Below are 16,872 nucleotides of genomic sequence, written 5' to 3'. Positions count from 1 at the left end.
AAGCCTCTGAGTGTTAATAATAATGTTTAGATTTAGATACCAGTGCCTATGGTTTGCTTAGTCGGAACAGCGTTCCTCTGTGTGTTTGGAAGCTGCTGAGTTTTCATGGAAAAATCTTAGGCAAGCCAAAAGAGCATGCATTTTTTTCCTGGAGATTTTACCTCTCACATTTGGCGAAGTCAGTTCTTTTTCACACACAAAAAAGTGAGTTTCAGTGTTGGCTGGCGAAGTTCATGCTGATTACAAGCTTTTCTTATAACCACAAGCCTTGTGATTTGTGAAATACACAACAAAACAGTTCTAATCATAGGGATTACAAAGAGAATCTAAATGACAGCATGGAATAGAAAGCACAACTGCACTGAACAAAACAACAGTTTAAAGAACCCACAAAGAGAAGCAAAGGTCATGCTGTTTCATATAAAAGCAAATAAAAAAATGAATGTATTCCATCAAGATGGCTTTAGAACTCAACTGTGCTGTGGTTGGAGGGGGAGAAAAATCACAGGTTTTTACATTGCTGAGGGGAAATTTGGATCTTCCTCCTCCTGAAGATATTATTTTAAATCCGTAATATCTGCTTTGAGTTCCTTCACCCTGAGTGGAAAAAGGTGAAAAAAATACTTTCCGTCTCATCAGCATTAGCATTTCTTTAAAAACGGGCAGATGGGCTTAGCTAACTAGCTCAGTAGGATTTGCTATAATTGTGCTCAAATAGGCTGGATTCTTGTTTACACGAGGGTCACTTTATACTACCAGAGCAGCATAAAGTGCCCTTAATGTAAGCAAGAGTCTGGCCCGATATGTCATTGGAAAGAGCAGGCCACAATGTTGTTAAACCCTATGTACAACTGAGTAGCACACATTCAATAGTCCCTGCAGATCAAAGGTTAATTTTTTGTTTTGTGTTGTTACAAGGACTGAAAAATCCAGTTACAGAATCTGTCAGAAAGCACGAAAGGGTCCCTAGACAAGACCATAGATTAATAGTTTTTAAGGCCAGTAGGGACCATTATGATGATCTAGTCCTGCATCATACAGGCTGGAAATTTCACCCAATAAATACGAGCCCCATATGTACAAACTTGAAAATAATGATGGTGCAATAAACAGGGAAAATATTTGTATAGTCGCAGGAAAGAAAAATGTGCGAGACCCTATATAACAGCAAGATAATAATCAGAGCTGGGAAAAGATAGAAAGCCATTAGATAATATGCACTAACACATGCTACTAACCCACTAATACTTGAGGAAGGACTTCTGGGTTGATACTACAGGGTAGAATGGAAATCTTCAGTTACATCCAAATGCCATGCTTCTCTTGTCAATTGTTAGGGTCCTTGGTTAGTTGTGATCCCATTGTGTAAATAGGGGCGGGGGAGACTCAGGGACTCTTGTGTACAGTATAAGTGCTGGGGAGGGCATATATTTAAATGAGACATCAATTTGTGATATAAATTAGAGTAGTAACATGCCCACCTTGCAAGCCAGGGTGGAGTTTGGGTGGGACTGGGAACAGTGGAGACAACCTCCTGGGGAGGGAGGGAGATTTTGGCCAAGGGGATTTGAGACAGTGTTCATCATCCTCCCTGCTCTACCCCTACCTCTTTGCCTCTAGTAGATGGGGGCTGCTGCTTCTCACTTCTGCCCCCTTCCTTTCTTCATGCTGTATGGGGAGACAGGATCACATGCAGCATCTGAGTCCAGGCTCGGGGGCTCATCCTATCCACGGCAGCTGCCACTGGGCAGTGCAAGCCAGGGTCTTGGCTCTTCCTGTTGCTGAAGCTGGGGAAGGGAATGATAAAAAAAAATGGTGTATCCTGGGTTGAGTAGCCCTGTTTGTCCCACCTTTCACTAATATGCTGGATTTCTGGGAGTGCCAGGGGCTGGGCTGATTCCCAGTTTTGGGGTCGGGAAGGTGCATCTTTCCTGTATTGGGAAACTGGCAAACTGTTATGTAGATTTTTTTTCACATTCCACTTGGCATCCAGGAGGTTTGTTTTTGAGGAGTTTAAATTACAATTCTCACAACCGTTCTGGGTTCCAGTGCAGTCGAGGCTAGAAAGGGTCCAGCTGAAGACTCTAAAACCTAATGGGCTGCTTGGACACTGGTCCTGGGCATTCGTGTGACATAATGACAGGAGTGTACCTCTGTCTGTTGCTACTTGTAGCTCTTCTCCTCTATCCTACCTCTGCCAAGAAAGAGAGGAGGAGGTTGGGACTCTGGTATCCAGTCAGGGTTCCTTGATTGGCCTGAGAGTGTATAAAGAGGGCATGGGTTCACACTCACTTTCAAGGTAGGACCTCAAGGTCCACTGGTGCCAGTTCAGATCAGTGAACAAACGTGTCAGGTAGTGTTGGGTGATATATTCCAGTTACCTGTAAGCTGTTAATAACATTGTATCCTCCTTGTTTAACCATATGTTTTCCGTGTTTCCTTGTTTCCATGTCCACATCAATGGACAGTGTAAATATTTTCAGCCTGAAATTTTGATAGTCAGGAGGCTATTTGATTGTTAGTTGACCAGGGTCCAATTGATTAGTACAAACCTGATACAAATGTATGCTCCAATTTTGCAAACATTTGTGCACATGCTGAACTTTACTCATGTAAATAGTCCAAGTGAAGGCAATGGGGCTACTTAAGTGAGGGCACATGTGTAAGCATTTGCAGGATTGGTGTCTTAATTATGTTTGTGCTTTTTGTTAACAAATTTTGTAACTTTTGTGTCTGTTAGCAAGTCTAAAGCGTGGAACAAAGTTAATAACTTTGTTTTGACCGATTTAATCAAACAGTAACAGTAAGCAAAATGCCACTTCCTGGTAATTGAAACACTGACTTACCTCAGAGGCAAATATACACTCCAAATATCTATTGCCCTTTGCCCTTCCCATTACCTCACCATATTGCTTGTTTAAGTAAATCTTCCTTTACAGGCCTCAACTGTGATTATATCTTATCTGCATGAAATGGTTTAGGATCCATCCCTTTGATCAATGGAGGTGTTAGCTACTTTTAAAGTGGATGTCCTTTTTTATTCCCTACTTTGTCCCTTTTGAATTCAGAGCGGTCCCATAAAAGTTCTTTTTTTCTCAAATGACCTTGGAATTCAGCCTTTTGTGGGTCTTGATTTCAATCTCTTTTTGAGGGAAGTAGAGGAACCTTTACACAGAGAAGGAAGATAAAGTTTGGTAAGGAGTAATGGTGATAGAACCCCATCTGAGAGCTCCCACTTGGAGATCCTCAGAGGAAACACTCAGTAGCTGTGGAAAATATTTACTATGATGAAATTTGATGGGTTAACTTGAAAAATGCTGCAGTAACTAACAGCTTTTTTTTCTCCCTAATGTAGTTCCCATGAGTTTATCATATGAAGTAGGCCTCCTGCATAATCAACAATTTCAAGAGTTATCCTCAGTCCCTTTATCTGGCAGTGCTAGAGCTACCCCTGTTAACATTTAATGCTAAGTTCAAAACCACAATCACATTAGGAGACATTGACTCTTGGTGCCAAAGGGTTAATCTCCCTTTTTATCCCAGCAATATTGGAGAAACTCACAATATCATGGATTTATTATTTGATTATCTTTATTTTAGATGTTTAGAAGGATTTTGTTTTGAACAGCCAGAGTAGTTTTCACTATTCCCACTTGATGCATCTGACAAAAGCTCCTCTTTCTGCTGTTGCTAACTTTTCCATGGGTCATTTTGCTTCTCTGATCTTATTTTCTTATTTCTTATTTTCATTTCTTCCCATTTGTTTGACTATCTGTGAGTGTTCTAAGGCAGATAACAGTAGTGATAATTTCAGCAGCTTCACTGAATGTCGTGGGAACAGAAAATGATCAACATTTTAAAATTTGATAAATTTAATAGAGTGTATCAGGGAAGTTATTAATGTTCACAAAGATGAAAATTGCTTTGTATGGTATGCTTCAGGTTCCATGGATTTCTCCCCTGCCAGTAAAGTCAGTGAAATGGGACTGAAGGCATGTAGCATCTTCCAGGAATGAAGCTCATTATTATTGAGTGGTTTTAGTGATTGGTGAACTTCCAAGGGTTTGGTTTAGATAATCATCCATATGTGAAGTTGCTTATCTGCAGTATCCATGCTTTTTTGGGGGAGGGGGAGGGGGGGAAATGTTTTTCCATCCCCTTCTCCTCCTTTAGCTTCTTCATCTACCTGGAGAGAGACCCCACTTTTTGGTAACAACTGTGTGTTGAGAAGGCGATCAGCCAGACCGGCTCATTCTCTAGTCTCTTAAAGAGGTGTCCAGGTATGCCTTCTCTCTCCTAATTCAGTCTTGGGGTGGCATGGCAGGCAACCCTTCCATACCTTTCTTAAGGGTAGCCAGTAGATTCCCTTCCTCTCTATATCTCGTGAAACCATTTTTCTGCTATTTCAGCACACATGGTTCTCATCATGGCTGGAGAAGGGAAAGGCAAGAATTTCATTTCAGAACTTCATCAAAAGTTTGGTTCAAATTTTGGATCTAAAATTGTTTGAATCAAAGGAACTGTTATGTTGTTCAAACCATATTTTCCATTTAATTATTGATTACCAGGGTATTTGCATATCAGTAGAATCTTTTGTTCTTTCAAATATTCCTGCTTCTCCTTCCAGAGTCTTAATTTGGAAACATTCACATTTGTGTGTCAACTTTTTGTTCCTTTTTTGAGAAAGAACAATACATCATTTTATCAATAAAAGGACATAAGACCTTGTTAAAACTAAACAGCTTGACTGTCATTGGATGATGCATTTTAATTTTCTCAGCTAATTAAAGTGTGGTCTTTTTTTTAGATTAAACAGTGGATGAGTACGTAGGTTTTTTTAAATTAAAATAACTGTTTATACTTGAATGAAGATGAACAGGTTTTTTTAAGAGTCTAATTGCACTACGCAAAATTTGAGATTTTACATTTAAATGTTGTGCAAGTTGTTTACAAGAAAACATTGAAACAGAGGATTTCATTTTTAGGAAAATCTCATATGTTCACTCACTACCAATTCCCATCAATAATGAAGAAAGCTGAAAAGTGAAAACTCATAAATTTATTTAAATTTAAAACCTCTTTTGATGGTCTGCCTAATGTCTAACATCAAATTATAAACCAAGTTTTCTTGTCACCTAATAACTGCTTTAGTTGATTCTTTCTTGGTGTCTCTTAATCCCAAGGTGGTAAAGTGATTTAGCAAAAACTGCATCTGTTTTCTCTTGATACCTGATAACTTCTTAATGAGTACTAACAGCTTATGTGAGAGCAAGGCCATTAGCACTAATGGATAGGGAGGACAGCTGATATGGCATGGGAAAGGTTAAAGATTACCAGGGAAGTTTTTGCAAATATACACATAGCACAAGGGAATAAGTACCGTAATGGTTTTGCACTGATATTTATGTACTAATGGACTGGGCCAAAACTTTGTACACCTATTATTTTTCAGACGTCTTGCAGTCACAATCTGGTATAACATATGACAGTAGTTCAATTTGTTAGATAAGCATGCTATGTTTTTCATAGAAAGACTTAAATAGTGTGCTTGTCACTATATAATCTAACTAGGTATAATATTGCAGTTACTTTCTTAAGAGGCTCATTCTAACCTATTCTTGCCACATAATCTTTCTATGTATTTTACTAAGTCTGTAATGCTTACATTTTCTGGCTGCATAAAATACCACTGCATTAGTGTATGCTTTTAATTACAAATGTATGTCACATCAGTATTGGTCAGTTTCTTCTAAAGGCCTGTGTGTTATAACACAGTATTGTGGTATTAACTTTTAGGTCTTTCCCTTCAGATATCGTTATTTGTTTTGTTGTATATTATTTTTTTTATCTTCTGGATGAAACATTAGCTGTTAAAGTTTGTTATTTCTTATTCATTGATATGAGTATGAAAAGATCAAGATAAGAAGCAAATAACAGGATATATTACTAAAGACTTTAAAACCAAAAGACATTCCGTTGATAAAGGCATGGCTCAATGTTAAGTGGTAGCATCTCCATTAGCATTAATGGGGTAAGTACATCAACAGAGGCATCTCAGAGGTTAATCAGGCTTCCTGGCTAGAAATTGCCATCAATACAGTGTGGCGCCTAATTCTGTTGGCCCTTCAGAGGCTTTCCTGACAACACACTACCAGACTTTGTGTAAGTCGTTTCCGATGAATTATTAAAGCAAACGTTTGGCTGCTAATTGATGAACACTAATGTGTTTTCTAATCACTGCAGTTTGAGTTTTTAGCACTAAACAAAGCAGTTACAATTGATTTGTGGCTTATTCTTGGTTTCAGTTTGTGATCTGTATCTTTTTTTCCTTTTCAATTTAGCAGGCAGCTTTGCTTGTCATTTTAGTTAAGAATTTGTTTGTCACAATGTCATTCTGTTCTTAAACTCCTATTATATTTATTTATCAGAGGCTGTCCTCGGTCCCAGGAAAGACATTTCAGAGTTGTAGCTTTTTTTTAACCCCTCTCTCCCAAATTGTCCTGTTCCACCCCCAACCGCAGAAAAAAAAGTTAATAAAGTATAAAACCCAGTGCAAGGGATAAATTTTCAAAGCAATGCCTGGGAAACATGAACAGTAAGTCCCATTACTGGGAGTGGGATTTGTGTGATCTGCTGGAAGTCCTCCTTCCCACCACTTTGAAGATGTAGCCTTTAATGTTACTGGTTTTGGATCTCATATTCAAACAATATTAGAACTCCAAAAGGTGAATTCTTGAGAAATAAATGTAATCCCGGTTATATCCATCAAGGGCCACATCCTTCCTGTCTTACTCATCTGGATACCATTGCCTTCAATGGGACTATTAATGTATGAGTAAGTCAAGCGTGATTTGGTCCTAAGTAAATATTTCTCTGCGTAGTGGGAATGGGCGACGGGATGGATCACTTTGTGTACCTGTTCTGTTCATTCCCTCTGAGGCACCTGGCATTGGCCACTGTTCGAAGACAGGATACTGGGCTAGTTGGACCTTTGGTCTGACCCAGTATGGCCGTTCTTATGTAGTGAATGTGTAATGCTTTTATTCCTCGCACTGCAGTTACAACATACATTTGATCACTGTTACCATCTCTGAGGTGACGTGTCAAATGAAATGAAGGACAAGCCTTGTGTATTTCTGTCGTTCATGATCATAGAGGAGAAAGGTCATATGGCAATAGAAATGTGATCTGTGTACTCACACTGCACTTCTTTCAATGGGTTCTGTGCACCTGTCCCCTTTTATTATAATATCAATGTATTGTAATGCTTTCAACTGTGGTGGCTTTTGATCAGTACCTGCAGGAACAAACAAATAAAAATGTTAGCTTTAAAAAGAAAAAAAATCAACATAATAATGTCTAAAGACATTATAGTGAATACTTTTCTTCTTTTTATCAATGTTTTTGAAGCCCCTGGCTAAAATATGTGAAATTACATTTTATTTTCCAAAGAAAACCAGTTCACAGGATAGATCAAACTCTTGGTAGCTTGCTAAGCCTTTTAAATAGAATATTATTACATGTAGCGTCTCACACAATTAGTATGTCAGTTATAAAAACCCATTTAATTTGTTTTGTGTGTTTTTTTTTGATGTATGGTGATGAGCAATCTAGTCACCACATTCATTGTGCTATGAGAGAAATTTCAATGTAGATCTGAAAAGCAGCCCTAAAACTGTATTTATTGGTTCTCTTTCTTCTTTATAGACGATAAAGACTGGACTTACAATGGTTGGGAAAGTGGTTACACAGCTGACAGGGACATTGCCTTCAGGAGCAACTGAAGAAGAGATTTTAGTTCATAGCAATACTCGTCGAAGTCCTCTGGTGCCTGGGATCATCACTGTTATTGATACCGAGACAGTTGGAGAAGGGCAGGTAATACAACTTGCAAAGAAACAAAAAACAGTATCAGAGGTGCCTTAAGTGTCACAAGACTTTAGAATTAAAAATGCATTATGTGCTTTTACATTTCCAAATGAAAACTATAACCATGATTTTTATCAGGTCACACAAATTTACAGATGCACATTGTTATGGCATAGGAAGTGCTATTTGGGAATGAATTTAAGCCAGCATGTATATAGCCTGTAATGCTCATTTACATGACATTTTGACAACATCAAGTGTGAAATGTCACTTTCTGTCCCTCTAACACTTGCTCAAAAGTGACGTTGATTTATGCTGACCAGTTGTATGTGGGTATGGTCTGATTACATTTATTAATACATAATGTAGCAGGAAATTTTGACTGTGCTCTAGAAATATGGTGAATTGTTTGATATAGTGTAAAATAGTAATAATCGGGAGACCATGGTTAGCTAAGCAAATGGAGAACTTGGGTAGAAAGTCTGAAATTACTCAACTTTTCAAAGCGTAAGTTTAAGTGAGTCCTAGTCTGCCATTTAATATTGTTTTTCTGACAACATAGTTAATTTATAGAATACAATTGTACCATGTAAGATTATCTGTTTAAAAAACCCATATGTGAGCCATTTAAAATGGAAACTAATGTTTTAATTAAGTTTATAAAGTTTATAAAATAAAGGTGTCCTAGATTTCTTATTTATTTACTTCAACTAATCATTTCTTTTTTAAGGGCCTGATTCTGGAGTCTCTACTCATGCAAGGCTCTAACTGGTTTAATTATTTATGACGGTTCTGCAAATTGAGTTTTTCCATAATCTATTGGTCAACAGTTGCTGAATTAAAAATAAAAAGAACAGCTCCCCACCCTATTTCTCCCAACCCCCAAAAGGTCCACACTAAAGTTTAGGATGCACTGTGTGTACAGCTTTGTTACCTTGGTAAGATATATATTTTTTTAAATCAGTCATGTTATGTATGTTTCCTAACTGATGATAAAATAAAATATTTTCCTTCCCAGGTTTATAAGATGCTGTCTGATATTTTAATGTTTCCAAGAATTAATTTAAAGATAATCAGATCCATATAGTGTTGCCAGTGATTTGATATTGAAGATATTTGTTTCTTAAAAACAAAATAATACAAAACCAGCAGAAAATAGAAAATAACACTATTTTATTTGATTTTACAAGATTCTGTTAGTAAAACAAGGCTGCTGGCCTTTGAGATTCATTTTTGTTTCCTGGAAAAATGTCTGTTGCCTTTTCTTAGAAAGCCAGAAAAAAAGAAAAATTCTACTTCATAAATTTCTCATGAAGCCTTGTTTAATGCAGTCATTATTTCTGCTGTTCTTGTCTGTGCATTGACTATTCTGCATAGGCTTAGAAATAAAATGATTTATCTTAGGTTTTTAAGTCTTGTTGTTGATTTAGAGGTTTTTATGAACTTGTCCTCTGACCTTACCAGTAGTAAGGAATAATCAAACCTAAAGGACACTGTGGAAAAGTAGTTGTAAAAATATCAGTTGCCTTGCCCAACTAACACTACAATATCAAAAATAAGCCATTATTGGTAGTGAAACAATTGTTTTTTGTCTTAAACCCCTGAAGTAACAGGCTTTGAGGTAGACACTATTCTTAGATCATTTGAATCCAGAAATAACTTTCTGGCATTTGTATTTTTGTCACCTGGGATATGTAAACAGTATTGGGGTTCATAATTTATTTTCAGTGTGGAGCTGGGTCTCAGAATTTTCTGCACGGGTTTTTCTAATAAGGGGGAAAAAAAACTTTCGTTTATGTTGTTTTTTGGCCACAAAAGGCCTTTTTATAATTTCAGGGAAAGGTCTAGTCTATCAATGAAGAAGCTCGATAAACAAAATAGTTTTAATTTTTTATGTGGCCTAGAAAAAGTTGGTTGTTGTACAACGCTGCCTCTGTAGGGTACTTTCCCGTATAAGGTGTATGATTTGCGATTGTGTCCCTTCTGAGTCATTGCCAGATGCTACCCTCCTACTCTGTTTCTCCCATCACTGAGTTGAATCAGCAAATTTTGTGCACAGATCCTGGCTTGAACATGGCAGATTCAAATTCTGCTGGCTGCATGAATTAACTAGTTGCAGTGCAGAGGAGTGGAAATAAGAGTCAGTTGGTTGGAGACTGGGAATGCTCCTGCTCTCTCACGCTGATGGGACCAGGTACGTCCGCAGGAGGTGACAGGTTACTGCTTAGATGATGTAGGATCCATTTGCACTACCTCGACAGACATGGGTAGTTTTCATAGCATAATTGATTCAGGCTCCAGTTTAGCAAGGCACTTAAGCAGATGCCTGACTTTAAATGTGTGAGTAGTCTCACTGAAGTAAATAGGATTGCTCACATGCTTAAAGGTATTAGAGAGACTGGGTGGGTGAGGTAATGTCTTTTATTGGACCAACTTCTGTTGGTCAGAGAGATCTGAAGAAAGCTCTGTGTAGCTCAAAACTTTTGTCTCTCACCAACAGAAGTTGGTGCAATAAAAGATATTACCTCACCCACCTTGTCTCTCTCATACCCTCGGACTGACATGGCTACAACTGCACTGCATTCTTAAAGGTAGGCACATGGTTAATCACCTTGCTCAATTGCTGCCTATATGACTACCTGAGCTGGGTTGATCCTTGCTCATTATATTTAGTGTCTGAAAGGAATTGACCCCGTCATGGCAAATTGGCCTGTGTATAGTGTGTTTTACCCCACCTTCACACCTGCCCCATTCCTCGAACCTCTCTCGTTTTAATATTCAATTTACCCTTTTATAGGCAGCCAGTGTAATGAATGCAAGTTAGCACTCAGTGTATTTTATGAGATATGATATTAACATAATATTGCTTAATTTGAAACATTATTAGCTTTATACAAAAGTATACACACATTTGTACACCGAAGAAATCTTTGAATTTAACCACAGAGAGATGTAATGTTGTAAATCTCTGAGGAAAATATTTTTAGTAAATCTTATGAATGTAGATATATTAGTGAAATCTCACATGTGGCAGTTGTTTATGTGCTAGTTCCTTCTTTTAAAAACAGTGATACTTTGAGAAAGTTTTAACTGTAGTGTCATTAAAAGAAAAGTGTAGAAATGTTGAATTATTGGATTATTTGGATTATATTTAAAAACTGAATAAAAATAATTATCAAGAATCCCAAGTAACTTTGTGGTCAACCAAAATATGTTACCACGGTCCGTGTGCTTGTTTAAACTTCCTTTTAATGAAGTGTTACCAAACTTTTTAGTTAACTGCAGTGGCTATTTATTTGGATCTGTTAATTAGTGTAAATGGATAAAAACGAACCTTTACAGATGTCCTCTTTTTTCCCCTAATTGGAAATAAATACAGAAACCTTTAGTGGTTTGAGTTTTATAGAAAAATTATTTTCTTTTGACCTTTGATTCTTTATTCTTAATTAATTCATCAACTAGGCCACCCACATTTAGTCTGAAATAATGACCTTTTTCAAAAGCCGGCAGTTTTGTGACTGAATATAAATCTGTTAAACATCTAACATTTAGTTGATTCTTAATGTTTTTGATAGAGTGATGTGATTAATGATATATCATTGTGTTACTCCTTGATCATTCAAAACACATGAAAATATTTGAGGACAATTTTTAATGTTAACTTTGAAAAATTATAAGGTAGATAACATGTTGGTTTTTTATGTTTTAAAATGTGATTGGTGTTTTTTTCCTGTTCCCTATTAACTTTTTATTGCATTAAAGAGGAATTCTTCATTTAAAAAAAAAAAAAAAGGCAGACTGCTGCAGTCCATAAGTTCATTTCCATTTGGTAAGGAGTTGATAACAATTGAACCAAATAAAGATGCTTATCAAGTAGCAAGAATCATAGTGAAACTTTATGGTAAAACAAAAGGTTTAAAGAATAAAGGGTATTCAATAGTAAAACTTTAACAGCATATGCAATTCCATTGGTTATAAATCCCAGTACTTTTACTTACAACAAAGTACAATTTTCAGAAAAGTTAATTCAATATTCCAACACTCATCATATACTTCACTTTTTATATCTACATGTATTAGATAGATATAGATATAGATATATCATAATGTAAATAAAAATAAAATATAGCAACAGGATTCCCTCAGAGCATAATACTGTCTGCCTTACTTTTATTAAAGGGGATCTGCTTTTTGTCAAGAAGACATTTTTGTCTCAGATAAATGGTTCAGGCTGAGCCCAAGGCTGTTTTGAGTTTATGCTGGATTCTATTAAAAGGAGTGCAGTAGTTAATGCCACAGATTTATCACTTTTAGCCCTTTTCCACTGATGTTTGACCTTCGCTATAATGGTTTTGGGTTTTTTTTGCACATACATCTTAGGACCTGAAGCTGACAATGCACTGACTTTAGCTATTTAAATCCACTGAGTCTTTAATGAAGATATTTTTGTATGTGCAATAGCTATAGAATATTTTATTCTTCATATTTCTGTTGCTAAATTGCTTAGTTTGATTTTTATGATGATGGAAATCATTCTTTCTTAATTGTATTAAGAATAAGACCAACTTGATTCAATTTGTGTCCATTTTTATTTGTGTTTCCTTCATATTTTCTTTAAAAGCATGTCTCCACTGGAGTAAGTCGTGTAATTTGCCTTTAAAGATTAAAATAATTGAAGTCACAATTATCAATGGCTTCTGTTCAACAACATGGAATATACTAAAAATGAAGTAAAACACAGTTTAAATTAAATCCTTTTTTTCCTAGTCTATCTCTTGCCCTCAAAGCAAACACTGTATTCTAATAGCATGTGTAATGATCCTGTTGGTTTTTTGTCTGTTTTTCTGTTTAAAGAAGATAAAGACTACTTTATTAATCTTTTATCACTTAGTGTTTTGTTGAACTTCAATGTCGTTAGCTTGATAGAGCTACAGCAGTGACTCATCATGTTTAATTAAGCACTGGGTAGAGCTGCTTCTTCTGAACATCATATTGCAGCTATCTGGCTGAGGCGCTGGTTAGGCATCTCAGATAAGATAAGTGGTGATTTTCAGGGTCTCCACAGAAAAGGCCTAATGTTATTTTTGTGGAATTCTTAATTTCTGATGATAGGGAAATATGTGAAGAAGATACTTGAGTAACCTTGTTATACTGAGTTACCATGCATTTGTGAGGACAGTGGCTGGATTTATGAACCTATTACTATAAGTGACTTTGTCATGGTCTTTTAATCTTAGCACCAAAAGGAGTGTGTTTAAATCACTGCCATGGAGTTTGAAAAAGTCCCAGCATGAAAATTTGGGGTTGGGGGCTTCCCCACTCTGGCAGCAGCTGAACACCTCATTAGGCAATTTGTGCCATTCTTCCCAAGAAAGAATTCCCACTTCCACCCTTCTCGGTTGCACAGTATGAACTGGTGGAAAGGGACCGGCTTTACAACGTCAATGTTGATTTAACGTGCCTCCCAGTCACCCAGGGGTAATCCTCAACCCAATCCAGCCCCTCCAATACCCTTGCAGAAAACTTCTTTCATTTCAGCATCAGGGTGAAGAGTCCCCAACCCATCTTCTGTGAAGTCTATCTAGAAGAATCCCCTTTGGTCTGAATACCTTCTTCATTGCCTCAGCGCTTCAGCCTTCAGCCTTGTCCTATAAATGAAAATTGTCCCTCTTGTACAGTTACAGGGGTATAGTTAAAGACATCTTTATACTAGTATTGTTGTGTCCACACTAGGGGAAATAGATCAGTAAAAAAAATTGCATCTAACTGTAAAAGTTACACGGGGTACAAAATCTGCAGGAAGACTAGGCCTTCATATTTTCCTTTTGGGAGAGCTTTGAAAGGACCACAGCCTAGCGTTCATTGCTGGGCTCTTCTCTGGCTGACAAGACTGATCATCAGGTCAGCCAGGGAGAAGCCTTTGCCTCTTCCTTCCATTGTAGTGTAGAGATGGTAGAGACGATATAGAGATGTGAAAAAGGCCTCCCCCTATCTTACCACAGCAACTGACCAATCAGCCATGCGAGAAGGGGAAAAACAGTAAAAGTTTCAGGTACAGCCAGAAGATTTATAAATATAAGTAAATGATGAATTGTCCATTGCAGGCCCCGACTAACCTCCCTCCTGTATTCCAGCATAATTTCCTTTTTTATGTTGAATTTAAAAACATGAGGGATGTGTCTTCAGCCTCATATTTCCCCACATAGGCAGGTATGGGAGGTCACTAACCCCATTTTCTTAGTGGCTGCCATGGTAGGGAGTGAGAAGTATTAGATGGAAAGACAATGTGGGGCTGAGAGCCATGAGAATAGGAGGATCAATTGTAGGAGGAGCTCTCCACCTCCTGTTAACTTCTGTATTTTTGAGTCACAAAGATTTGAGTTCTTACTCTCTGTTTAGCTGAACACGAGACACTGACATTTCCATTTGAATAAGACAGCTTTCCAAAGAGTCGGAGACTCTATCATTTTGGGGTTGCACAGTTTTCAAGGCCAGTTACGCATTTCTGAATGTAGAAAGGGGACAATAGAAATCAATTTGTTCTTAATCCTTTAAAAAAATCACAAACTGTGGAATAGTAAATCCAAGTGAAAAGATTAAAAGGTAGTTCATTAGTTATGTTTGTAAGTCAGCTTTGCATGAAGAACCGGAGATTATTAGAAAACTGATTTTAAATCATTCACAAATTACACCCTTCCAGGAAGAGCATTTCAAGAAGTAGCTGAAAAGCCATTTTAAAATTTGAACACCATTAGCTTAACCTATGAATGATAAATTTTTGGCTTTATGCTGTACTCAAATTAGGGTGTCTAAAGCATTTCACAATGCCTAATGATCCTGTGGAATCCCTATTTGTCATTATACTTTCAGACTAAAAGTGTTTGCGTTTTCCTAACAGCCAGACTGTTCTTTGACCGTTGTACAGAGATTTTTGTGTAGAGATAATCATCTTGGTGCAACTTTCATTGCTTAAAAGAAACCCACACTGAATTAATCATGTTTGCTGTCTGTATAAAAATGTGCATATGCAACAAATCAGATAATATATATTAACTTGTTTTAACTGTGCTTTAGATAAATACTGATATCTACAAATTTCAGGTTCACAAAAACTTGATGTAACATGACTGGATTTAAAAATCTGCTGTTTCATGTGTGATACTAGTTTAGGGGGCAACTGTTACCTTTACTTATGATGAGAAGGCCTAGGGTAAGACTACATAAAAGTTACATAAGAGTGGAAGCTGTGAAAAGATGATGTATAGGAGTTATTCAGTGCAGCTTATATAGGCTGAGAAAAGGAACACTGTTTCTTTGAAATGCTCTTAGGAAGATCTCCAGACCCTTTTCTTAGTGGTTCTGGAATCAGTACGGAATGCTGACAACGGAAAGCAAAACCATAATTGTCCGTATGTGAAAGTGCCAAGTAGTTTGAACGTTTAAAATAGGTTGGGCGCAGGCCGCCTCATCTCTATGTGACTTCTTTAAACATTTTAACATGATTTCTCATTTGAAGCATAGAAATAAATGTTTTCAAATTATCCAATGACTGTTAAGAAAAGGAAGTTTTAAATGCCCTCAGAAGTATTTTGGAACACAACAGACAAATTATTAGAAACTTGGAAGAAATAATTTTACACTACGTTATTAAGAAAACTGGACCCTTGCTTATTTACTGTAGACGCCATTCACTTGATATGGGTTACATTGTTAATAAATTGTCAAATGTTTTTCATTAATAATTTTCTGGGATTATTTTGCTTTGTTTTGAGTTTTCTATCTTTAACATGATCATCATTTTAACTGAATAATAAAGTACCTCTCCACCTATTCTTCTTGCATCTGATAATGAATCCATGCAGTGTTTTAATTCCATTTTCTGATGCTCAAGAACACATTTTCATGTAGTCAGATCTTGATAAACTTTGGCGGGACGGTTTCAGCCTCAGACATTTGTGCAGTTCTTATCTGAGGCAGCATTTGGCCCTTGAATCTATTATTTCGCAACATAATAATTAGGTTACAAGTTTTCTCTATCACAGTCCAGGCTAAAGGCAATCCTAACCAAAGATATGATTCCACATATGGTTCATGCCAACACATAAGCATATCTCCATTCAGGAGATCGAATGTGTAGCACCTGGTGTTCTCTCAATATACTTCTTTTAAAGGCAGTTGACTAATGTTGATGGTAGATGGATATTTGACTTAGGAGGGTTTTAGTCCAAAACCTACTTTAACCTAAGTATTCCTGTGGTTTGTTTGTTTTGTTTTGTTAGTACTGCTATTTAAAATCCATCACAAGGAGAAAAAATCAGGTTACTTAGAATCTTAGAAATGTAGGCCAGGAAGTGATATTGAGAGGTTGTCTGGTCCAACCCCCTGCACTGAGGCAGGAACATTCCCGAGAGGTGTTGATCTAACCTGTTCTTAAAAACGTCCAGTGAAGGGGATTCCACAGTCTCCCTTGGAAGCCTATTCGTGAGGGCGGCAGTCAGGCAGCCTTCGGCAGCGTGCCTGCAGGAGGTCCGCCGGTAACGCGGATTCGGTGGCAATTCGGTGGCAGGTACGCCGAAGGCATGGGACCGTCGGACCTCCTGCAGGCATGCTGCCAAATCCACGTTACCAGCGGACCTCCTGCAGGCATGCCGTGGAAGGCTGCCTGACGGCCGTGCTTGGGGCAGCAAAATACATAGAGCCGCCCCGGTTCCCATTGTTTTATTATAATCTTGTTTACCTGAAACCAGTTTAAAATATCAAAGTAGAGAGTAGAAAGTATCTACTTTGGCCCATGATCCTTGGTTTTCAGTGTTCTGTTCTCCCCATCTATAAGCATTGTGGTTTGTATCCTTCCCTTGAATGACAAGGAATTAATGTGGTCCAGACACCCTAGCACACAGAAGGGGAGGGTTGAGTGTGTATATTGAAACAACTCCCTTATAAATTTAGTTAGATATAGACAACTCTGCCTCATCCTGCAGCAATCTAGACATGGAGCCTAGC

At 37.4% G+C, this 16,872-nt stretch overlaps 1 protein-coding gene across 7 annotated transcripts in view; it reads left to right on the top strand.

The window, feature by feature from the left end:
* BCAS3 (BCAS3 microtubule associated cell migration factor) overlaps nucleotides 1-16,872 on the top strand; it is a 483,012-nt gene that overhangs the window by 101,220 nt on the left and 364,920 nt on the right. For all 7 annotated transcript variants that reach the window (XM_054008056.1, XM_054008054.1, XM_054008055.1 and 4 more), the window contains exon 12: nucleotides 7,708-7,878. In XM_054008056.1, coding sequence (XP_053864031.1) covers nucleotides 7,708-7,878 — 171 coding nt within the window. The remainder of the gene's footprint in view (nucleotides 1-7,707; nucleotides 7,879-16,872) is intronic.

This window comes from Malaclemys terrapin, chromosome 18 (genome assembly GCF_027887155.1).
Source record: "Malaclemys terrapin pileata isolate rMalTer1 chromosome 18, rMalTer1.hap1, whole genome shotgun sequence".
NCBI lineage: Eukaryota > Metazoa > Chordata > Testudines > Emydidae > Malaclemys > Malaclemys terrapin.
This window is presented reverse-complemented; position numbering and strand designations above follow the sequence as displayed.